Source organism: Magnolia sinica, chromosome 11 (assembly GCF_029962835.1).
Source record: "Magnolia sinica isolate HGM2019 chromosome 11, MsV1, whole genome shotgun sequence".
Taxonomy (NCBI): domain Eukaryota; kingdom Viridiplantae; phylum Streptophyta; class Magnoliopsida; order Magnoliales; family Magnoliaceae; genus Magnolia; species Magnolia sinica.
In genome coordinates, this window is record NC_080583.1 from 67,735,587 (window position 1) to 67,760,523 (window position 24,937).

General features: G+C 38.4%; 1 protein-coding gene across 6 annotated transcripts in view; it reads right to left on the bottom strand.

The window, feature by feature from the left end:
- Nucleotides 1–9,811: 9,811 nt before the first annotated feature.
- LOC131219278 (diacylglycerol kinase 1) overlaps nucleotides 9,812–24,937 on the bottom strand; it is a 62,219-nt gene continuing 47,093 nt past the window's right edge. For 3 of the 6 annotated variants that reach the window (XM_058214342.1, XM_058214341.1, XM_058214345.1), the window contains exons 7-8: nucleotides 21,671–21,808; nucleotides 12,243–12,591 (exon numbers count right to left, since the gene is read on the bottom strand). In XM_058214342.1, coding sequence (XP_058070325.1) covers nucleotides 12,442–12,591; nucleotides 21,671–21,808 — 288 coding nt within the window. In that variant the 3' untranslated portion in view covers nucleotides 12,243–12,441. Of the gene's footprint in view, nucleotides 10,119–12,242; nucleotides 12,592–21,669; nucleotides 21,809–21,917; nucleotides 22,065–24,937 lie in introns of those variants that run through there. The other 3 variants (XM_058214346.1, XM_058214343.1, XM_058214347.1) reach the window with 3 other exon arrangements.

The window sequence follows — 24,937 nt, forward strand, 5'->3', positions numbered from 1 at the left end:
AAATCATTGAGATAGTGAAATCTGGTATACTCGAGTTTGAGTACGTGAGCTGGGAGTGAAGTAGATTTAACCGAACCACTACACATTCTTGTGTTTGTGATTGCTTATATGGATGTGATTCTATTTATGCTTATGAATTATTTATTTATATAAATACATAAAATAGATTGCATGCTAGGTACTTATATTAAAGTATATATAATTGATATTTTTCTATCTCACATCATAGATTCTTTGAATATTTAGTTGTATCTTTTATAGTATATGTGATAGAACTCAAATAATTGAATTAAATTGGTAGTACTCTTATTCATCATTCTCTAAGACTTAGCCTTAATTTTAAGCTCCAGAAGCTTCAACATGTCGTAGTATCACATTAGATAACAATGTATTTTTACCCACTCATGGGAGCCCGTGATGTATATATTTAATCCACGCTATCCATCTGTTTTGAAAGATCATTCTGGGGCTAGATCCCAAAAATGAAGCAAATCCATATCGCAGGTGGACCACGCCATAGAAAACGGTAGGGACAATGATGCCCACCATTGAAATCTTCCCAAGGCCTCACCATGATGTTTATCTGTGAGGTGACAAGTGACTTGTATGGAGGCAAAACATGAATATCAGCTTAATCTAAAACGTCGAGGGCCCATATGGGAGACCCTGCTGTAAGCGATGTGCTTGGCACGCTACCTAGTTGGGGCCCAATTCATGGGGCCACCTCGATGCATTTGTGGAATCCAAACCATCCATCTATTTTGCTAGTTTATTTTAGGCCTTGGGGTAAAAAATGAAGTAGATCCATATTTCAGGTGGACCACACCACATAACACCATGGGGATAGTAATGTCCACCGTTGCAACCTTCCTAATGTCCACCATATCAATTATTTTTCATGTGAGCTATGGCATAGGTCCAAAGCTACAGGAAAAATATGGATCAAATTAATTCAAAAACTTTTGGGGCCACCTACAGACATACGTTGTCCAATAGGGGCCTAACTTGTGGGACCCACCTTGATGTATGTGTTTAATCCACATCGTCTCTCCCTTTTTCCAGATAATTTTAGGGCATGAGCCTAGAAATGGGACAGATCCCGATCTTAGGTCGACCACACCGCAGGAAATAGTGAGGACCATGACGTTCACTATTGGCACCTTCCTAGGTAGACGTTGTCCACACTACCCATTTGGTAATGAGACCCACTGTGATGTATATGTTTGATCCATGTCACCCATCTAATTTTCCATGCCATTTAGGTTACCAAGTATAAAATGAGTCAGATCTGACCCTTGGGTAGACTATACTAATGAAAATAGTGGTGATTGAGTGCCTACCATTGAAACCTTTCTAAGGCCTACAATAATGTTTATTTACTAACCTGTAGGTGGGGCTCGTTGTGGATCCCACCTTGGTGTATATGTTCTATACAAGCCATCCCAAGTGAGACCCACTTGGTATATGTGATTTATTCATGCTACCTAAGCAGGTAGGCCCACTGTGGTGATTGCCTTAAACTATGTATTGTAGTAGGGCACGTCGTTTGAGTCTCACTCTTTCTATATTTTGGGCTATTTAAGGCTGATTATCACATGATATGTTTGATAACATGTTAGTGTATTTAGCTTGATAGGTTGACACTGATAATATGCTTAGTGTAATGGATACCATGCCCATTTATATGCTTATACACATCATCACCTGTATGCCTATTATGGATAATGATTAATCATAGGATATACCTTTCGGTTTGAGATACTTAAGAGACCCGTATGAGATAGGGTTGCCCCACATGATAGTGTAATGCATGCAAATTTTGTGCATAACTTAGATAATATGATTCATGCATAGTGCATTATATATGATGCATTTTGCATATGCTCCCTAGCAACATTAGAAATGTAGCCGTAGCCTTGGTATGGCTAACAGACGAGATATTGGACATCGACAATCTGTTGTGTTTACTTGACACGTAGGATGTCCTTATATGAAAGTTTTTAAGCCCCGTGGTACCAGTAGGATGCTCTAACATCGAGACCGAGTGGATAACATGAACGCTCGAGTACCAAATACCAATAGACCGTGTCTTTCACTATGTTGAGATCGATTGGAAGGGAGCGTGACCTTATTCGCCCGGGTGAAGGGGGTCATAAGCGAGGTTAAGTCTGACACCATCTCATGAAATGGGTCCACTATCGACGAATCAAGTTAGCATTGACATGCCACTGACAAGGCGGATAGTGAGGTTTCTTCCACTCGCTTGGTCATACACGCGATGTGCAGCGGCTAGTGTTGGAATGTACTAACCCCGATGATGTTACAGTATGAGAATTGTTATCATATGTGAATTAGTTGATGATTGGCATGCTTGTGTTGCATCTTTAACATATAACACTCAACCATATAGGCTCTTGCATTGCATAGCCTTGATATAGTTGATTGCATTCATGGATTTGGCAGCTTAACACTCCATCATTTTCACCTACTTTGATATTAACATACTTGTCATATGCATTGCGCGTGCACGTGATCTCACACACACACGCACACACACACACTCTCTCTCTCTCTCTCTCTCTCTCTCTCTCTATTGGCTTCATAGGAAGCTTATGTGTGTTTGTTTACACTACATGTTATACTAGGGTGTATTTACAACATTGGGTCTAGAGCATGTGCCTGACCTTTTAGACATTTATTACATCATGTATTTTTCTTTTGAGCTCTGTACTCAAATAAATTTTATAATGGATATGTGATGATTATTTTTTTTTTAATTTGGTACACTTGTGATTATGCTCGTTTACCAAAAAAAAAAATCATCTTCAAAATCCTCATTATGGGATCCCAAGATCAAAACCTGTCGTATAGGAGCAAGGAGCCAAAATTGGGGTATCATGGAGGCTGTCACAGCCGGATTTGAAGGTTGAAAATTTCGTGAGCTCGTTCACTGTGTTTGAGGCGTGACAGAGACTGTAGGATTTTTAGATGATCAAAGGGCTCCAAAAATAGGTCTAGATGTGTCCTGATGTAAAAAGTGACTTAATAGATTCATCGAGAGTTGTTTGTGGATAATTATAATGGTCCTTTTCTGATTTTTAGGTGGATCATCTTATAGATATTGTAAGAATTTTGATAGATGGGTGATCTTATAAATTAGATAATAATATTGATAATATACAGTTCAATTGGGTTGAATAAGCATTAGTTAAATTTCCATTACTATCGGCTTCCCACAATTAGGTTTTTTGATGAATGTATCATGTAGGAACATGTACACCATAGAAAATTTTAGACGATAAATGATATATTTGTGACCATTATAATTGGACTTTAACTATATAAATCATTCCTTACTGATCTAAGATCGGGATGTAAGGTTCAAAGTCATTGATGATCGGATTCAAATAGCTTAAATTGGATCAATTGTTTATTTCATGATGATGTGATGGTCCAAATTAAAAATAGATGGTTGGATACCATAGAGAGTTGTTTTAAGGGTTGGATCAATGAATGATCGAGTGTACTGATAGATATAAAGATTGACGAATAGATGACTCCAAATTGATGACAAAGTTGAAGGATTCGCACACCTCAATTTCGGGAAAGAATTAAGGGCTTGGTCCACCATCTTTAATGAATTATTTTAGATGATTTAGGCATATTATTACATGTTTTAATGAGCTAATTTAGATAATAGGTTTAACGGTTATTAATGATCAAGTCTATTATAAGAATCATCGGTTAAATGAAGATGGATTGATCTTAAACTTTATAGGTTGACTATGGGCTGATATAACTCAAGATTGATAGATAATATGAGTTGATTTAATGTACAAGTTAGAAATCATATTTAGATAGATTTTTAGTGTAAATATATGGTCATAATCAATAATTTTTTATGGATAGGTCATGGGTCATGATCGGGTAAATTTAATACATGATTCACGGTTAGATTAGGCTAGCTTATAGATGGACGAGTAATTTTGTGAGGATGAGTGGTGAGGTTGAACGTATATACACACATGAATCATATAATTATTAACTAAATATATTAAGGGTAAACACTAAATAAATTAATTACAAATATAATCAATTGCACATTATATAGATTGATGAATGTATATGCATGAATGCATGAATGAATTGATGGATTTACACATGAATGCTTGGTAGATGTAAGCATATATGCATTCCTATGTATGTATGCGCACAAAAAATCTAGGCATTACCCCAAGTGTATGCACTATTTATAGTTAGGAGCAATTCAAAATGAGGTGCCTTTCAAAAAGCAATTAGATATTACCTCATTTGAACTAGAGAAATTAAAAGGTTGTATCTGTTTCTCTTGAAGCATGCTCCAATGAAACTGATGGAATTTTATTGACATGAGAACAATTTCCAAATGCTCTCAACTTTATTCAAGGCTTTAGCATAGATGTGATCTAAATTGCAAGGCATGAACATAGATGTAAAATCTCCATTTAAAATCTTGGGATAATCTGCAGGAGCTCTCTTGAGAACATGGAGTTGGAAACTAAGACTTTAGCTAAGTCATTTCTAACTAATTAATTGGTACGGTCTAACGTGGAGAAGTGATGATATTCAACACTTGTAATGACTTGATCAAGTCACTCACCCAGTCAAGAAAATAAACTTTAAAAGTATGGGAGGGATTTAAATAGTACTCTCTTAAAAGAGCCAAGCTATTAAACCAGTATAATAAACTTAATTTCGCTATTATATATATATATATATATATATATATATATATATATATATATATATATATATATATATATATATATATATATATATATATATATATATCTTAATTTGTTTAATTTTATTATTAAATATCGGGTGAGTTATATAAAGACTCGACCTAGTCTTCGAGTTGAACTAACTTAGCAGGACTCGAGTTGAGTTTTCAAGTTTATTCTTACTATCATGTGTACTTTTTAATTATTTAACATTTCGGTACAACTTTTTCTCAATTAGAACGGTTTAGTTGTTGTGATATGTCTGCTTATGTACCTAATTAGGTCTTATTCACATTTCTATCCATTGATTGAAAGTTTCTTGTAACGCAATGCTTTATGAACTTCTCCACATACAGTCTAATACTTTTTGTAGTTTGCTTCGCATGTTACTATATGGTGGGGCCAATGCTTTCAACATCAGATTCATATGGATGGAGAGGGAGCTTTTCTCTTCTTAACCACAATTATTACCTTTTTAGTTTAGCTAAAACTTTACCTAATTATAATTAAGTAGAAAAGTATTTCTTCGGCAAGAGTGGATCTGACTTGGGGGGTATGGGACCTACAAAATTGGGTTCAGGCATAATCCTACTTTACTTAAACAGACCCTAAGATAAATTTAGCCAAATATTATTTTCATGGGAAATATGTTTGGATATCATGTGCCTATATTTGGATGTGAGACTATGTTTGGATATCATATGCCTATGTTTACAATGACTCAAAGGTGTGTTGTGCCAAAATAATTTATGTTGTAAACAGTTGTTTGTGAAAGAACTAGCAGGCACAAAAATAGTAAATGTAGACAATCATCTATTAATAACCAAAAAAAAAAAAGTACTTAGGCAATTCAACTAAAAGGCTTGGGAGGTGTTTAGAGTCACACTCCAGCAATTCCGAAATAAATGCTTCCCTATTCTCACACACTGAATCAGTCATCGCTTTACTTCACCCTTCTTGCAACTACAAATTGTACACTTGAAGTTATTACCCAGATTAATTCTTATCATGAAGAGGATGGAGCTTGACTTCCTCCCATACCATGGTTGGATTTGAGTTTCTCACCAAACATTCACTTTTCATCTTTGAAGAGATTGTGGTCTATACAAAGTTTAAGGATGCCATCATGGAGGTACGCTAGAGGATTCCTCAATAGACATTCACCTCCTATTTCGTACACTGAAGGTTTTACTCATGATGGGACTGTGAGACGAGTGTTGTATGATCTACGCTTGGGGGAGTACTTAGGTTGTGACAAGTAGGAGTGTAAGATCTTGCATGCTTATATACTTCTTGTATTAAATTAATTGACGATAGGTTGTCTATTATATTGTTCATGACTATTGCATTTCTTTCTCTATGATTTGATGTTATGCTATGTCTAATTCCATTGTAAACAATGTGCACCCACATATGCGTTGTCGAGAGGCTTTTATTGATTTGGGAAACAATATACATTCAGGATTGTAGTCTGGCACAAGCCCTTAATTTCAATATCTTCGGGAAAAAAAAAAAAAAAAAACCTTGATTAAAAGATAAAAATCAGAAAAATTAATCTCTTACATGGTATAAAATGGCTAGATGAAATTATTCATAAAAGTTCTAATCTATGGTGCTTCGTTGGAAAATGTCTAAACCATCAATCAAGTTGAGATACAAGCAATAGCCTTTGGCGTTTAGGCATCTTGTATGGTCAGCTTGGCATCAGGATACTATCAAATGGTGTGTATTTCGCATCCTTATAAGTATCGCCTTCAAATAGCCATGTAGCCTATTGGTGTAGGCTATCCAAATTGTTCCAACATTGCCAGGGGTCTCATATGCCAGAGGTGAAGAAAAGAGACAGAATGCCAGACGTAGGCCCTTAAGCGTCAAAGGGCATGTAATTTTTAAAAGATTGAAAAAGAGGCAGATTTACCTCTTCATTCCTAACAGGAAACTATTTTGTAGATGTGGGCCCATGGTTGGTCTATACAAGCAATTGATTTAACAGTTCTCACAATTTCTCCAAATATTCCAAATTGAAAGATCCTACCCATTGAATCTTTCATCTTTCCTACATTGAATGTGGTTTGTTTGTCGTGTTTCATTTTAACCATGTATTTGCATATCAATGAAAGTTAAAGAGTTGACAAACTAAGTGAATATTCTGAGAGTGGTCCATCCATGATGGGGGGCCATCAGATCAATGGCTTGGATTGACTAACCATGATCCAAACAGGGAAGGTTCCTGTTGGAAATGAAATGTAGTCCATGTCCTGACCCGTCGGGGGCAGGTCTTGGGCCTATAAATGAGACAATTTGAATAGCCTGGCCGATTGATACACAAAAGCAGGTATTGGGCATAAGATAGGACCCTTCAATACCCCCCCAAAAGTTGCTATCCTAACCATTGAAATTCCTGGCCAGCAAATTGGGCCATTTCACTCCATGCACAAAAGTTCTTCAATTGGGCGGTCAGGATTGTCTGAACAGCAGTCAATCCAAAGTGAAGCCTGCCAAGGAAGCGTCTGCATCTGAATTATTTGATACTCTGGCAATTCGATGGTTGCTACACAGGAACATAGAGATCTTACAACTAACCTGTCCATTAAGCATAGACCACATTTCATGGGCTAACACGTAAAAACACTCTGGTCAGATGATCCAACCATCCTTGATTTGTCCTTATTTTTCTAGGGCTATATAAGCAGTATAAATATAATTTTTTAAAAAAAAAACTTAATTGCGATGGTTGTAATTTAGAAGGACGGATTTACCCAAGTAACACATTTGTGGATGTTACTCTTATCATGGAGCCCACCTTTATGATTTTCTGTATATCCACGCCGTCCATCCATTTTTTCAGCCCATTTTATGACTTAGTCCCAAAAATTAAGTAAATCTAAAATCTCAGATGGACCACACGGTGATTGAACACCCTACCATTAAAAGCTTCCTGAGGCTCACTGTAATGTTTCCATAATGTTTATTAGCCATCCAACCTGTTGATAATGTCAAAGAAGACCTAGATGACGGGACATGACAGAGATTAGCTTGATCCAAAACTTTTGTAGCCCATAAAAAGTTTTTAATGGTTATTCACCATTATTTCCAGTGGTGTGATCCACCTGAGATTTTTGTTTGCTTAAGTTTTGGAGTCACGTCCAAAATAATCTGCAAAAAATGGATTGACGGCATGGATATGCAACACATTCATCAAGGTGGGCCCCACATGCTCGGGTAACAGCTAATCCGCTCCCTAATTTAGATATGATAAGGGTTGAATTTATATCAATTAAGAGTTTTAAATATGAGAAATGCTCACAATCAACTAGTTGGACCGTCCAACTAGTTCGAATTAATGAATGCTAATTAATGTTGAGAGAGATAGGACTTTGTTTATTTTACCTTTCAAATGAGTGTTTTAAAATGGTCATTGGCTTGGGTGGGCCCTATTGTGGTGCTAATGTAAAATCCACCCGACCATCACGTGTGTCATCCCATGTTAGACTTAGGGACTGAAAATCAACCCCATTGGTGGTTCAGGTGGACCACACAATTGGAAACAGTGTGCTGAAAAATCTCACCCTCCAAAATGGTTCCTTTGATGAGGCCCACTTGAATCACGTGTGGATCTTATTTTTGGGTCCATCACCTACCCTTTGCTGTAGCATCTAATGGTTGGAGTGGATTTCACATAATCATGATCGGAGTCCTGTAAAAATCAAAGGTGGACATCTCTACTTCAACTGTTCTATTGGTGTGGCTCACCTGAATTACAAATCTACCTTATATTTTGGCTCTAAACTTACAATGAGATTGCACATTTGATAATCGGAGTGGATCTTACATACATGAGACGTTGGGCCATATCAAAAATCAAGGTTGGCTTTATCTCCTTCTATTAAACTTCTTCCAATTCCAAGAAAAAAGGTGCATATTCCCAAAAAAGTGCTAGTGGATTAGGTGCAACATGTTCTCACGCACCACTGTGCATCCTTGACCCTGAGCCTACCTTGATGTAAGTATTGTATATCCATGCCCTACATCCATATTTTCAGCTCATGGTAGGACATGATTCAAAAAAATGAAGTAGATAAAATTCTCAAGTGGACCACACCACAGAAACTGTGGTGATTGACCATTAAAAACTTTTTGAGGTCCAAAAGTTTTGGATCAAGCTGAAATTTGTTTTTAATTTTTATTTTACTTCATCAAAACCTTTGTGACCTTTTCAATAAGTTGGCTCACCAAAAACTTTCAATTAGTCCTGCACAGGAACTAACGTGAAGCAAACACCTTATCTCTTAACATTAATTAGCGTTAATTAATGTATTTTGTATTTAAGAGAAAAATTTTCTCATTAAATGCCGTGCTAGTTGGACCAAAATACAGTGTCCAACTAGTTGTGTGTGAGCATTTCTCTTTAAATATATCATGAATATTTTATTATTTTTCTATAGAATTATAATAAATTTTTTTTTTTAATTTGCATTTTTTTTTTCCAATTAAATCTAGTTAGACCCAGTACTAGAAATCACGGGCTGTTGATTCAACAGTGCAGGTCTCGGCCACATAACGTGGGGCCCAGTTGTTGGTGAAACATTAGATCGTTGATCATTCACGCTTCCGAACATGGGCTGGATGGATGGACGGTTTAGATTATACTCTGAACATCGTGTCCTACTGCATCAGTAAGTCTCATCCACCGTTGGTTGCAGGATCCTGGCCTTCCAATCTTTCTTTTAAGCGGTTGCCCTTTTTTTATTTCTAGATTGAAAGGTTAGGATCTTCTAATCCGTGGTGGAGCCCATAAAATAAATGGTATATTCAATGGGCATCCGAGTGCAGGATTCCATACATATGGTAGGCCCACTGCTTGGTAATCAGACATTCGTAATTATGGACCACCAATGGGGGTAGTTGGAAATCTCCCAATGGGAAGATCCTAACCCTTCAATCAGTAGCCTAGAAGGCTGGGTTAAGGAAAATACGGCAACAGTCAACATTCAACAGAAGGCCAGAGATCAAAGGTTAGACCTTACCGTTTCAACCATCCATGGCCGGGCCCGTCAAATTAATGATCTAGATCATCAAACCATGGACCCCACATGATAATATTGTGGTTCAACACCCCTACTATTCCTCCAGGACTGTAGAAACGTGAGCCACGAATTGTACCATCATGGTGCATGAGCATCAGGACCGTCCATTCCTGTGGACGGGGCACCCCATAAATTTCAGATTGGAAAATCCTATTTCTCTAACTATTGAATAGATGGGAACTTGCAATTTGGAAGACTTCGGTGTTTACCATCGACTCTGGCCCATTGCAGTTATCTGATCATTTGATGGTCCACCAATCTGATATTCCTGCAGTTAAGGAAGCTAGTAAAGCTAGAAACAAGGCAAGCAATAGAAAGGCTGTCTAATAATAATTTTAAAAAAAAAAGGTGATTTCTCAAGTGCCACTTTCACTAAAATGCATTGCATTAAATTACAAAACTTCAATTTGAGGAACGTCCCTCCAAACGCACCCATGTCGGCATTGCCCATACCATGAATGATACATGCGTGCATGCATGTGTGTGTGTGTGTGTGTTACGGGGGAATACATAACAGTGTCGGTGGTGAACAATATGTTACATAACACACCCATTTCAAACATAGGTACTGTTGACGTGGTTTGGGACCTTGCGAATTACTCTCTCATTTTATTTTTTTTTAGGGGTCCTACAAGTATAACTCCATACACGAGGGTCCCGATGTTCTGATCAACACCGTTGATCTAATGGATCTTGTCCCCATCCTGCCTATCCTAAGACTTCTTTTAGTTGTCCACTAATAGAAATTGGAGCAATGAAGCCAAAATCCAATTAGTCCAGAGGAACGTAGAACCCAATGGGATTTCCTTGTGAGCATGTACCCAACCTCGTTGATTCCTAAGCAAACACCACATAAATAATAATAAAACTTATCAGAGTCCTTTAAAAGTCGAACTCTTAACATCTTAAGATCCTTCCTTTTGGACCCCTTCTTCCAATGGAAGAGGCTTCAAACCAAAGGAAACTCCCACCACCTGATGCAATCTCAGAAGATAAGCACCCATCCATGGCCATCACCACAGTCCATCCCCATGCCCAGGCTCTCACGCCCATCTCAGGAACCTGGCCGGGTCGCACCACACTCTACGATCTTTACAAGCTCGAGACCACCCAAGAGGGCAGTTGGGCTCTATACAGCCCACCGCCCACAGAAAGCTCAGAAGAGAAGTGGCCATCCACAACCCATCTCCAGCAACAAACTCAAACCCCTGCATTGAGCCCTTGGAATGGAGGTAGCGAGCTCTATGATTCTTATGAGTTCAAAAGCATCACCCATGAGCTCAATCAAGCTCTCTACAACCCACCATCACAGGAAAGCTCAGCAGCGAAATGCCTACCAACAACCCCCACCACAATGTTACAGGCTCAAACCCCTAACAGGAGGTTGAGCCCCTGGAATGGACACAGCGTGCTCTATGATTCATTTGAGCTCAAGGCGGTTGCACAACAGTTCAATCATGCTATATGCACAGCCCAGGAAAATACATCCGTTGGCCCCACTGCAACCCATCCCCAGCTCCAGGTTCTAACAGCCATGCTGAGATCAAGAACTTCGAATGGACATAGCACGCTCTATGATTCTTACGAGCTTGAGACCATCACCCGAGAGCTTGGTCCAGCTCTGTACAACCTTCCGGACGAGGAAACCTCAGAAGAAAAGTGCCAATCGACAACCCATCTACAGCTACAAGTTCAAACCCCTGTTTCGAGGTTGAGCCCTTCAAACGGAGGTAGCATGCATCATGACTCTTACAAGCTCAGGGGCGTCATCCAAGAGCTTGATCAGGTTCCACATCACTCGCCAATGCAGAAAAGTACAGGAGAGAAGCAACTATCCGTGACTCCCACAAGGATGCATCTCCAGTTAAATGCTCGAACCCCCCTTTGGAGGTTGAGCCCTTGGAATGGAGGCAGCACGCTCTATGATTCATACGAGCTAAAAGCAGTAGCACAACAGCTTAATCGTGCCATACAAACCACCCGAACCTACCCTCATCAGCTAAGATCACCCTTCTACCCTTCCAGTCAACGTCTAGACCGCTTGTATAAAGAGAATGCCACAGCACCCAAGCGGGTGACCTGCCCACATGTTTCCTGGGGGCCCATTGATGCCAAGACCAGCAATAAGAGCACCCGAGGGATCGTGCCAAGGCTCTGGAAGAAGCTCAAACAGACCTTCTTGCCAAGTAAGCGGTCATGAAGCACAAGTGCTTATGGTTAGTAATATTCCAAAGAATCAGTCGATGTAGATGTCACGTTATTCTGTTGTGCATGTCTACATGTATGCATGTATGTACACATGCATAAACATGTATGCATGTATGTATATATGAGTGCGTATGCACATGAATGTTTACATGTATAAACCATGAAATGGAAATCAACCAACGAATTGCTGCCATAAACACCCCACGAGAATATCATAGAATCGATGCAGTGAAGTGGGAGTCATTACATTATGAAACCATAAAATTTGGAAGAGCCATTATTGCTCTTAAAGAAAACGATCATACGCACCAATCAAGATTTCTGTGGTGATGTTTTTTGACTGGAACGAAAACAAGCAAACCTGAGGGATGCAAGGGAGGGCTCTAGGAAAGCCTGAGGGCCATTTCCTGGAGGAGGGCCCGCTTCTGAGAAGCATTGATGATTTTGTTGGTTTCGGCATTCTCCAGCACATCGGTGATAATAGCAGCTGCATGACCAAGTGGCTCCTCTGATGCCCTCTTCAACATAAATGCCTTTTGACAAACACAACGAAATTAATCAGAACATCAAAGACCAGGGTGCAGTCACATACATGAGCATTCCACGTTGGTGTGTGCCTGTTCAAATGATATTTTACATTCATAGGGTACATTTGGATGCACAATCAAATTCAATTGAAATTATCATTCTAGTAGAGTAAAAATAGCCAAATTGCAGTTTGCCTGAGTCTGATCAATGATATGCAAGCACTTAGAAATTACATGGAAATTGCATACATGGCATACAAGTAATTCAAACTAAAATTTCCCAGTTATAGGTCCTGGTTTAGATGTATCATAAACCAAAAATTACGGTTGTTTGATTACCTATCTGATAAGTGGGCATTTGTCAGATGGTAGAAAGGAAAAAAATATAAAATGGTTCTATTTCGACATATAAGTGTCCACAAATCAAAGGTTAGGATTGCTCAACCAAACAAATATTGGGACTGCGACTTGGATGCAGTGGGTTCCACAATTTAGACGGTTTTAATTTGAGTTAATGTATGCCACTTGTACAATCAAGTGTCATACTTCACCAGAGAATCAAATAATTCCCCTTTCTTAAGTATTCATGTCAATGTTCAACTCTCCAACTTGTACTTACATCAGTTTCAAGTCGTACTTTCTTATCAGCAATTTGAGGCCTACTTCTCATTATGAACAATAAGAAACATCTTCAAATTTTGTCAGTTACCTCTTGACACATGAGCATCCAAACATGGGCACAAGAATAATTGTCATTGAGTATTATATGTACACTAGGCCAACATGCACCCCAAAACACAGCCACATGTGCCAACCTGACATATGTGCTGGACAAGGACCCGCAATAGAGATTATCTGGCCCAAAAATCAGATTTTCCTCTCATAATCTAGGCCACAAGTACGGGAAAGCAAGACCACTGGACACTCTCCACTGTTTCTGTCATCAAGCTCACCTAGTGAGTTGGCTAACCTGATTTTATGTCAGGTCATCTACACGACGGAGTCCACCTGATGTACAGCTCAGATGTCCCACAAAGATGCCAGGTTGGATTGTGTGTCACCATATAGGGAGTTGCAGAAATGGGCTATGAGACTGCAACGTCTTAATGTATAAGTAGACTTATGATGATGACAGGGCCAGGAGAAGAAGCTGTAAGGCAGTTTTCAATTGACACCGGTTTTACCCAAGTAGATTAAAAAAATTTACTAAGCCACTAATGCCTCAAAAGTTTGCGATCTCTATGAAGTATAGAAATCTAGGGTTCAATTTGGCTTGTTCGGATTGATGGAATCCAAAAAGTAGATGTGGAAAGGAAAAGTCACATATGAGGAAAACCGTAGATAAGGAAATTCATGGAAAAGAATCCTAAAAAGGTTTTTGGTTTTAGCAAATGTGATTTCCAAGGAAAAATAGAAGAACAAAATGTGGGTATTTTCTCTATTAAAAAAAAAAAAAAAGGAAAACAAGTTTATTAGGTTTTTGGGAGGAAAGGGAAATCACCCTTTTTTAAGAAAAACTGTTTTCCAAAAGTTACTTTATTGTCACAATCAGTGAAAATGTCACATATATGGAAAATGTTTTCTTTTCCATGGAAGAAAACAAGATTCCACCAATCCAAACAAATATAGAAAATCCAAAGGTGGGTTGCTTGGATGCCTGGAAGTCAGTTACAAGGGAAGTCAAGATACTATACTTGTAAGTTGGGTTGGAGGAGGAAGACTTTTAGGAAGTTGGATTATTGTTGTTTAGATTGCAAATCTAGAGTTACAAGGAACCCAAGAATTTGTGTATGGATGTCATGATCCTGGAATTCATAAAATGATAGGTTTCTCAGTTGAGGTGATGGAGAGATTGAGAAAGAGGGAAAGAGTACGAGAGGGAGATGGGGTTTGGGGGTAGGGGTGCATGGAAGAGGAAATGCAAAAGTTTGCAGGTTATGAAGAGAGAGAAGGAAAGAAACCAAAAAGATAAAAAGAAAAAAGAAAGAAGAAAAAAACAAGAAAGAAAAGAAAAGAAAAAAAGAAAGAAAGAAAAGAAGGGTCAACGAGATAAAGACTTCCACAGTTTCGAACTCATCCAAAGAAGTGAAGTCAGCTAAGTTTGCATAACCAGACTTATGGGCAATTGGGTTCTAAATACCTATATGAGGCATAAAAGAGCTCTCTCTTGATTGCTCTCTCCTATAATGAATCTAATGAGACAGCTGACTCTCCTTAAGGGAAAGGGATGTCTATACATTATTTGTAGACGAATTACAGGGTACTAAAGAGTGTGCATGTGGAGCACATTGTATAGTGATCTCGACTACTGATCTGGTCAGCCCCACAGTCAATGAGGCATGCCATGGCAGTTCCCAGATTGTGAGGTACAACCCCTTCTATCAGATGCCCACAAGTTGACAACTAAGGAAAAGATATAGCAATACCGGGATGTGTGCCATTGAAAGACAAATCCAGAAATTATAAAGATATATTTTTTTTAATATTATTTATGAGGTTATATTATCATCATATGTTTCATTCATATTCATGAGTTATACTTGATTGTATACTATGGTGATGAACCATAAAAGTCCATCATGGATATTTTATTGAGCTATGTGCATATGGGTGAGCCTATGACACGGGAGAGAAATAGCTCAAGGAACCTTGTCCATGAAAAGTAATGTTCACAACCACCATGTGCTTGGGCTAACACGTGTGTGGTTGTCATAGGACTTGATAACAGTTAAAATAGTGTTTCTTTGTCTCGGGTAATTTAAGGACTCACATCAGTACATGAGTATGCACAACATCTTTGTTGGCATATTGAACAGTGGATTATGTGAGGAATGCTCTTAGGATATGCTTCATTTTTTGGCTTGTGCCCTAAAATTATCTAATAAAATGGATGGACAGAGTGGATCAAATACATAAATCATGGTGGGCCCCATAGAGTTTGCTCAGTACGCAATTCGCTTCCGTTCTGGCGCGGTTTGGGTGGATCCCAAAATCTACTGAGGTCAGTGGATCCCTAATTGTGGGACCCACTGTGAAGTATGCGCCTTACATCTACACTGTCCATCATATATGACCGCTCATTTTAGTGCGTGATCCAAAAAATGAACCAGATTCAAATCTTCAGTGGACCACACCACAGGAAACTATGTGAATTGAACGCATACCATCAAAAACTTAATGGGGGCCACATAAATTTTGAATCAAGTTGATATTTGTTTTATCCCTTCATCCATGCCTTTGTATATTTACGAAAAGGTTTGATGATAAATACACATCACTATGGCCCCTGGGAAGGTTTCAACAATGAAAATCATTATTCTCATTGTTTCTTGTGGTGTGGTCCACTAGAGTTGTGGATATGCTTTAATTTTGCGATTTGCCCCTAAAATTAGCTGGAAAAATGAATGGACGGGGTGGATAAATCACATACATTCACGGTGGGCCCAAAGAGTTTACCTAGTACGCTAAAGCGTACCATGCAGTCCGCTTCCAGAATTCTGAAGCATTAAAAAAAAACAAAAAAAAGGTGGGGGGGGTTGCGATTTTGTTTGCGAAGAGGGGTTTTCGCCGAAGAAAGGGGTATTTTCGATTAAGGGTTTCAAGACCCTAAATCCAACAGGAATCAGAAAGAAATCTTCTAAAATCCTCGATTTTTTGCCAAAATCATGTATTTGTGACATCAATCTTCCAATCGAACGAAGAAAAGGGAAATTTTCAGATTTTTTTACCTCTATCGAAGACGAGAGCTGTAGATTAATGCCCACGAGATTCTCTTCTTCCGAGTTCTGATCAACCATCAACCAGGTTTACCAAATCAAAGTTTTTTTTTTTTTTTTTTTTCGCTTATTACATATTTGTCGCCAAGAATCCATAATTATTGATGATATCATCAATATTTCGTCGATAATCCAGAGAGAAACGAAGAATTGGGGTTTCGGTGTCGCTAATCTAGCGACACCGATATTATTGGCGATATTATCGACATTTCGTCTGCAATGCGAACACTGGAAGTAAGTGAAAAACAGATAGAAGAGGATATTGAAGATTTGGAAGTGGATGACCCAATAATATGCACGACGTAGCAAAAGAGTCGTGCAGCTATGTTGGATCCAAAAAGAGGGGCAGATTTCATGCAAAGTCTGGCTCAGGGGAAGAGTACGAGTAGTAGCAGCAAGACCAAGACGGATGATCATAGTAGTGGTGATGCACCATACGTTGGTCCCACTTCTGGTGTTGCTCAGCACACCATACTATCGTCTACAAATTGCGAGGCCGATGAGCATCAACGAGGTACACGAGGTCGGACTTATGAGTCCACTGAGTCACGATAGAACCAATGAGAGGAGGTTGGCTCTAGTAGTGCACCGGGAAGTCTGGAACATCAGCAGGCTTATGGTCCCGGGCATTATGGATATTCTTATGGCCAATGGGATTACAATTATACGAAGCCTATTCCGTCACATGCATGTTAAAGTAGTCCTCCTGATCCACATGTTCCATATGATTATAGATATCCGGATTCAAATCCAAGTTATTCATCACAGACACATTCTCAATCTCAACAACCCGAGTACGGGCACCAGTATGGCTATTCGACAAGCACTAGTGGATATCCTTACATGGGATCGGAGTCGTTGCTTAGTTAGGATCAGTCATTCTCTAGTTTCGTTGACTTGGGTTTTCCCTCTGGCACTGGATATTATGGATATGCAGCACCTATTCCACAATCACAGCCTAATGGTGACGAGGACGTGGAGGTCAAGCAACCACAACAAAGTAAATTTTCATTTTAGTGGTGACTCAGGAGTTTTATTAAAGTATACTTTTTTGAAATATTATTTACATTTAAGGTAAGTATTTCTATACCCATTACCCACATATTCACCAAGCAAGCACACATTTGACACTATTGAACTTACGCTTAAAATAACTCCCCTGACAACCAATCAAGTAATCCTTAATCAAGTTATAAGCGAGTAAATCAAACACTACCATTTATTTATTTATTTATTTATTTATTTATTTATTTTTTATTATTATTATTATTATTATTATTATTGTATCTTGAGGATGACAGGACAGGAATCATAGGATATGAGAAGTCTCTGGCATGTTGAAGACTTTAAATAGAATGAACATTGTGATTTATGCAAGTCCTCAGGTATGTAATGTTGAGTAAATTATGGAAAATAACAGCAAACACAAACACTATACATTTGGGATATTTTGATATTACATTCATTCTAATATATATATCGTTGGTATCAGATAGTTAAAAAATAAATAAATAAAAAATAAAAAATAAAAAAATCTATGAGTTTTGCAGTCAACTCTAGGTTGTCAGGTTCATAAATTCATCGGACAGCCCAATACAGCTTTCTCACCAAAGAGTGGACCATTACACCACTATACACATATTCAAATTTATAAATGAATGCATATTTGGAATATTTAGAATTTTTTGAATTTAATGGATTTTTTTTGGATTTTTTTGGCAAATTTTTTTTAACCGTGACAGGGGCCATAACGATAAGGTGGGCACCATTAAGCTCACCGTTACCGCAACGGAACACCTTAGGTACATGTGGCACAAGACATGCATTGACACATTTGACAGGTGGGCACTAAAAGCTAAATGGAAGCACTTGGGCATATTCACACCAATGGCACGTGGCATATTTAGAGAGATAAAAGAAGGACGACAGCATGTATGGCACATGTGGCGCATTTGCGCATGTGGAGTATTTTGCACATATGAGGCGCACGATATGATGAATGGTGGTATATGTGGCCATTGATCCAAATATCGAGGATATTATTGATAATATCGGCAATATTGTCAGTATCACCAAGTCAATAATATTAAAATTGTCGGCAGTTTAAAATTTTCAAAATATCGTCAATATTTTCGATAATATCGGCAATATTTGACGATATTAGCAATATTTTGAGAAGAATCCCAAGTTCCCCGATATCAGCAATACCATTGATAATATCCCCAGTACCAGCATAAAATCTTGATTGCAGGGAAACATCCACACATAAGCAAAAATTGATAGAAAATTGTAAAAAATTTACAAAAACGCAAAAAAAAAAAAAAAAAAAAAAAAAAAAAAAATACACTCTATTTTTGGATTTTATTTTTTTTCTTGAAATTTTGTTCCTTGGGTGATTTCAATCGCTCTAGGTTTTTATTGAATCAAGGTTTGGATTTGGGGCGATCTCAACTCAAAATGAAGACAAGCCAAAACTCTCCATAAAAAACTTCTTTTTTTTTCAATGTTAGCATGGATTGCAATGGAAATTCATGTCTATGCACGATTCTCATGCATTGACATAGATTTGTGGCGAAAATTTAACATTTAAGTGAAAAGGGGGAAAATTGGTAAAATCCAAAAATTTCCATTTTTTATATTTTTAATTATTAATTAATGTGGAAATTTTATATATTAATGAGTGTTTGTTGATCTATTGATTGACTACAAATTATATATACATATATATAGTTGACATTTTATTAATGAAAGGTGGCAGGCTAAAGAATACAAACAAAAAGAAAAGAAAAGACAATTTACAACTCTAGCCAACTATCAAGAAAACGAGCAATAAGCTTTGTTGAGATTGCACACTCCATTACATGCATCTTAGCCCTGTTAAAGACCTCTAATACTTGCCCCACCCTATTTTTGAAACATCAATCGTTCCTTTCTAACCAAATGAACCATATCTCCGCCAGTAAAGAAAGATGCCAAATTATATATTTATTTATTTATTTATTTTTGAAAGGTGAGAACACACTCTTACATGGTTACACCCCACACACACACACATGGGTTCTCAAACCCATGACCTCAAAGTGGAAACACACAATGTTTAGACCCCTATAAAATGGGAACTTATTATGTATAGTTGTTTTTTGCAATTTTTTTATTCCTACATGTATAAACATGTCTTTTAACATCTCCTGAAGTCTCAGTTAAAAATACCACCTTTCCCAACGTTTCCTCAAAGTTTCTCCCAAACAATCCAATCGAAGATAATACTAGTAATGCTGATACATGTTTCCGTATCCCTAGCCACAATACATGTAAGGATACTGATACTCTAAACATTGTATGTGGCACATTAGCACATGGCATAAGAGAAGATGGATGGTTTGTGGCCCGTTAGCACATGTGGGGCACAAGAAGATGGATGGTGGCACATTGGCACATGTGGCATAGTGGCATGTGTGGGGCATAACTGAAGATGGACAATGGCTCTGTTGCCACATTGGCAGATGTGGTACATTTGAGGCAATTGAAGATGGGTAGTGGTAGATTTGGGCTTAACTCTCGAGAAACTCATTTTCCTTCTATCGTGGGAAAATTCTTTTCTTTGGCGGAGGTGGGAAAATAAATTTGTTTATTTTCCAACAAAGATAAAAAGTGGGAAATGGTGTTTCCCACAAATTCCCACAAAGAAAGGTGAGTTCCATGGGAAACAATGTTTCCTTTCCTTTCCATGAAGCCAAAAAGGCCCTAAAGGCTTCCTAAAAACATCATATAAAGAAAAATATAATCCGTATTTAAATTTAAAAAAAAAAAAAAAATGTATTGATTACCATTTAAATCTATAAATTATACTAAAGAAACTAAAATATCAAGGGTTTTCCCCAAAATCCATGTCGATGTAGATCCAACATGTGCCTGACACTGAGAACAGGATCTTGTGAATGGCAAAACAAGATTTTTTTAGATCCCACCCAAAATAGTTGGGACCAGGCCAGACGATGATGATGATCCATGTGTAGTATGCATGTGTGCATGTGTGCATGTAGACAAGAGAGACGCAGGGAGAGAGGGAGAGGGAGGTAGATCGAGAGAGCAAGCATGTACATACAAATAGGGAACTTTCCTGTTCAGCCCGAAGCTCATACATGTAGGCCCCATGTTCCTATGATCGAGAGTTTCATCTGATTCATCCTACTGTAATTGAAACCTGCCTATAGGTACCCCCAGTGGGACAATCCTGAATTTGATGCTTGGGTTGCAAATAGATGGTTAAGAAACAAATGGACCAATGGTCCACCCTTCATGGAAAAAAAAGAAAAAAAAGGCCAAAGTTAGGCACTTCCAATCAAGGTGTTCCATATCCATTACGTTTCTCCCGTAAAGGCCGATATGTATAGGTAATAGCCATGACCGTTACGCGATACGGGGGTGAAATAGGGCAGTTGGTTTTTTCAGACCGTATCGGCCGTTACGGGACATAACGACCGTTACCCCCATAACGATCGAAAAACAACAACTTTTTTTTTTAATATTTAAATCCATTTTTTCACTTTTCTTATTCCAAAACTATCTTAGATCATTTTACAATAGATTTCGGCCACTCTTACTATAGTTTTTAAGATTAAAACCATAGATTGAAGTGATTTGAGTTCAAAAAATTGAAAAATTAGTATTTATGCATTTTTTTTCTAATTTCTAGTTCTAATGCTTGATTGTGATGTGTAAACATTAGAGACATAATCATGTTCACAAATCCACTAGACGGCCCGATACAACACTCTCGCCAAAGAGTGGACCGTTACACTACCATAAACATGTTCAAAACAAAAAATGAATACATATTTGGAATATTTACATTATTCTAGATTTTCTAAATATTTTTCAGATTTTTTTGGGCAAACGAAAAATTTCAGCTGTTATAGGGTTTGTAACGGTCATTATGCCCCCGTATCGATAATGGTGGTGACCATTACGGCCACCGTTACTGATACAAAATACCTTGCTTCCAATCTGAGAGAATTTTGGGGCATGGTCCATCAGAGGAAAGATTTGGATCACTAGATCATGTGTCCCACATGTACAAGCTCTGTGCTGAAGAAAAAGACCAAAGTTAGGCACTTCCAATCTGAGAGAATTTTGGGGCATGGTCCATCTAAGGAAAGATTTGGATCACCAGACCGTGTGCCCCACATGTACAAGTTCTGTGCTGAAGAGGGAAGTTGCCATTTGCTATAAATAGAGAACTCGGCCTTGCATAAAGAAAAATGTACATATATTAGAGAGAGAGAGAGAGAGAGAGAGAGAGAGAGAACCTGGCCATGATGCGATATTCCTAACGTACATGGATCCTGAACCCAAGGCTCTCCATCAACCTGAACTGGCAAAGGAACAAAGAGCTGGATCTTTATGGATTGCCCTTGTGCTAGCCTCCGAGCACGAGAGAGTCCGACCTGTTCCCACACACACCACGACATTCAGTAAAACATCTTCCCAGGTGCTTAGAATGATCAGGAACACTTTTCAGACAGCATATCTTTCCAATCGAACTCTCAAAATTACATGAATTGCTCAAGAGAGTGCAATCATCTGGCTCCAGCAACACCTTGTTTCTTCAAGTGCTTCCTTAAGGTCGCATGCCTTCAAACGTGCAAACCTTGCACATTCCAGACATTTGAGCCATGAATCCCACCATGTAGACGACATGACCTAAATATTGAGCCAGACAACTTATTAGGTGGGCCACGCATGTTTTGGCGAGTTTTTGAAACCATTTCTTGTATCCATGCATGTGAAGCCGACCTGCTGAGTTCACAGGGCTGATTTTCAGGCCTGGTCATCTATACAATAGGCCCTTGAATTGCAAGGCCCAGATCCCCAACAAGCTTGGGGGTGCATGCTTAGCAGAACTCTTTTTTACTACCCCCAACATTTCTATAGTGCTTCTAATTAAGGGAAGATGCAAAGGCGCATGCAGCAAGTAGCTCAAGCACCGATAACAACATAATATAGCAACAAAAATCAGATTTGCATTGGCAGAACATGCTTTGAACAAAACCTCATTAAGCTAATATATTTCACAGGAACAGCTGTAGGTGCAGTGACTCTTCTATTGCCGTGGAAAATGTTCAAAACTGTAATTAAAGTAATTTGCAAACACCGACAGAAATGAATTGAAACTCAGACATGAACGCTAGACTTGGAGAAAACCATAACCTATGACTTCACTTCAAAATTAATTTCAGCAACTAATTGCTGTTAGCCACTTTTTATGGATCACAATGTTTTGAAATTTTTTCTTTCTTTCTTTCCCTTTTTTTTTTTCAGCAACTAATTGTGGTTGTTTGATCAGCCGCAGTGCTTCAAATTCTTTTGACCAAGGTATAAAATCTAAAAACCTGACAGGGACTGTTGATAAGTCAACTAAAAACTTGGATGAGTATTCCATCTGAATTCAAAATGTCCATGATAGTCATAACTTTTACTTTTCAACAGGGCTGTCAGTGGACGAGGTCAGAATCAAATTTGAATAGGTCCAGCCTGGTTAGTTCAAAATCTGGGCACAAGAAAATCCAGGCACAGCCTGCTAATAACCCTACTTCTGTACTATCTGAATGGCTTTCTTGTGTTACCAAAAGAAAATTGCCTGTTTGAATTCGCAGAAAGAAGAGAAATGTCTTTTCCATGGAAATGTAATTTTCCTTGCTTGTTTGGACATGTTTCTTGGAAATGAATTTCCACAATTCCATATTTTCCTGTAAAAGTAACCCCCTTTTCATCCCTTTTTCCTCCATAACACCTAAAAATGGATATTGGTAGCATTGGATGAAAATCCATTTCCATTCTCACTCTAAACAAGGCATCATTACTAATCCTAACCACTTGTATTTCCATGTTGGGCCCATCCTTAGATCATCTTAACCATGTGGGGATCATCTTAACCATGTGAATTTCCTTGTAAGGCCCATCATTAAATGATCTTTACCCATGTGGGGCCCACCGTTAGTCGATCCTAACCATGTGTATTTGCAAATGGGGTCACCTGTAGATGATCTGAGCCAGTGTTCAAATTGTCGACGAAATGTCGATATTATTGGCGATAATATTGATGTCGCTAGTCTAGCGATACCGAAACCCCAATTTTTCGTTTCTCTCCCTATTATCGGCGAAAAATCGGAGATATTGTCGATAATTTTGGATTATCGCCGAGAATATCGACCGTAGCCACCAACCACGCAGCCAACAGCCCATTTTTTCGATAAATAGGTAAAAATAAGGGGAAAAAAAATAAAAAAATCGCTTTGATTTCGCTGTTTTTGTAAATGCGTGAGAGTGATAGCATACCTGGTTAATCGAAACTCACAGCTCCGAAGAATGCCTCCTATCGATCTTCGAACATTGCTAAGAGGTAAGAAAAACCGCAAAATCCCCTTTCCCTTTTCCATTTGAAGCTTGAAATTTCGGCGAAAAATTAGCGATTTTAGGAATTTCCTCGCGATTTGGGAATATTATAGGGTTTCGAAACCCTCCCTCAAAAACCCCCTTTCTTCGGCAAGAATCCCTCGCGAACGACATTTCAGGGTTTTCTTTCTTTTTTTTTTTTTTCTTTATTTCGGGCTTGATATGAGGACGCGGATTGGCTGGTGTACCTTACACCAGCTGTATACCTGCTGTATTCACGTCAGCAAGTTAAGTGGGTCTGATGATGAGGTAGGTGTTATATCCAGACCATTAATCCATTTGGCGAGCTCGTCGTAAGGAGTTAGAAGAAAAATAAGACAGATCTAACTATCGGTGGACCACACTGCAAAAAGCAGTGGGAAATTGAACGTCTACCATTAAAACACGTTTTTGGGTCACAGAAGTTTTGGATCAATATGAAATTTGTTTTTCCTCTTCATTCATGTCTTTGTGACATTATGAACAGATTGGATGGAAAATAAACGTTACGGTGGTCCCTATGAAGGTTTCAACGGTGTACATCAATCTTCCCGCAGTTTTGTGTGGTGGGGTCCACTAAAGCTTTGGATCTGCCTCATTCTCTAGGTAATGCCTTAAAATAATATCTCCAAATGAATGGACGTTGTGGATACAACATGTACATCCTAGTAGGGTCCACGGAACTTGATGACGTGTAGCGAGTGTCCCTACAGCAGTATCTAATCCGCGTCCGGTTTTTACGCGGAAAGCACATTGCGTACTGAGTTATACGCTCTAACCGTATAGAGTAAACTCTAGTAGGCCCACCGTGAATGCATCTAGTCCATCCATGCCGTCCATCCGTTTTTTCATATTATTTTAGGGGTTGAGACCAAAATTTAAGCATACCCAAAGATCAAGTGGACCATACCATTGGAAACAGTTGAAATAATAACTTCCACCATCGAAACATTTCTTGGGCCCACAGTGATGTTTATTTGTCATCCAACCTGTTCATGAGATCACACAGACATGGATGAAGGGAAAACACAAATACAAGCTTGATCCAAAACTTCCGTGGCCCCCAAGAAATTTTCAACAGTAGATGTTCAATTCACACTATTTCCCATTATGTGTTCCACTTGAGGTTTGGATATAGTTCA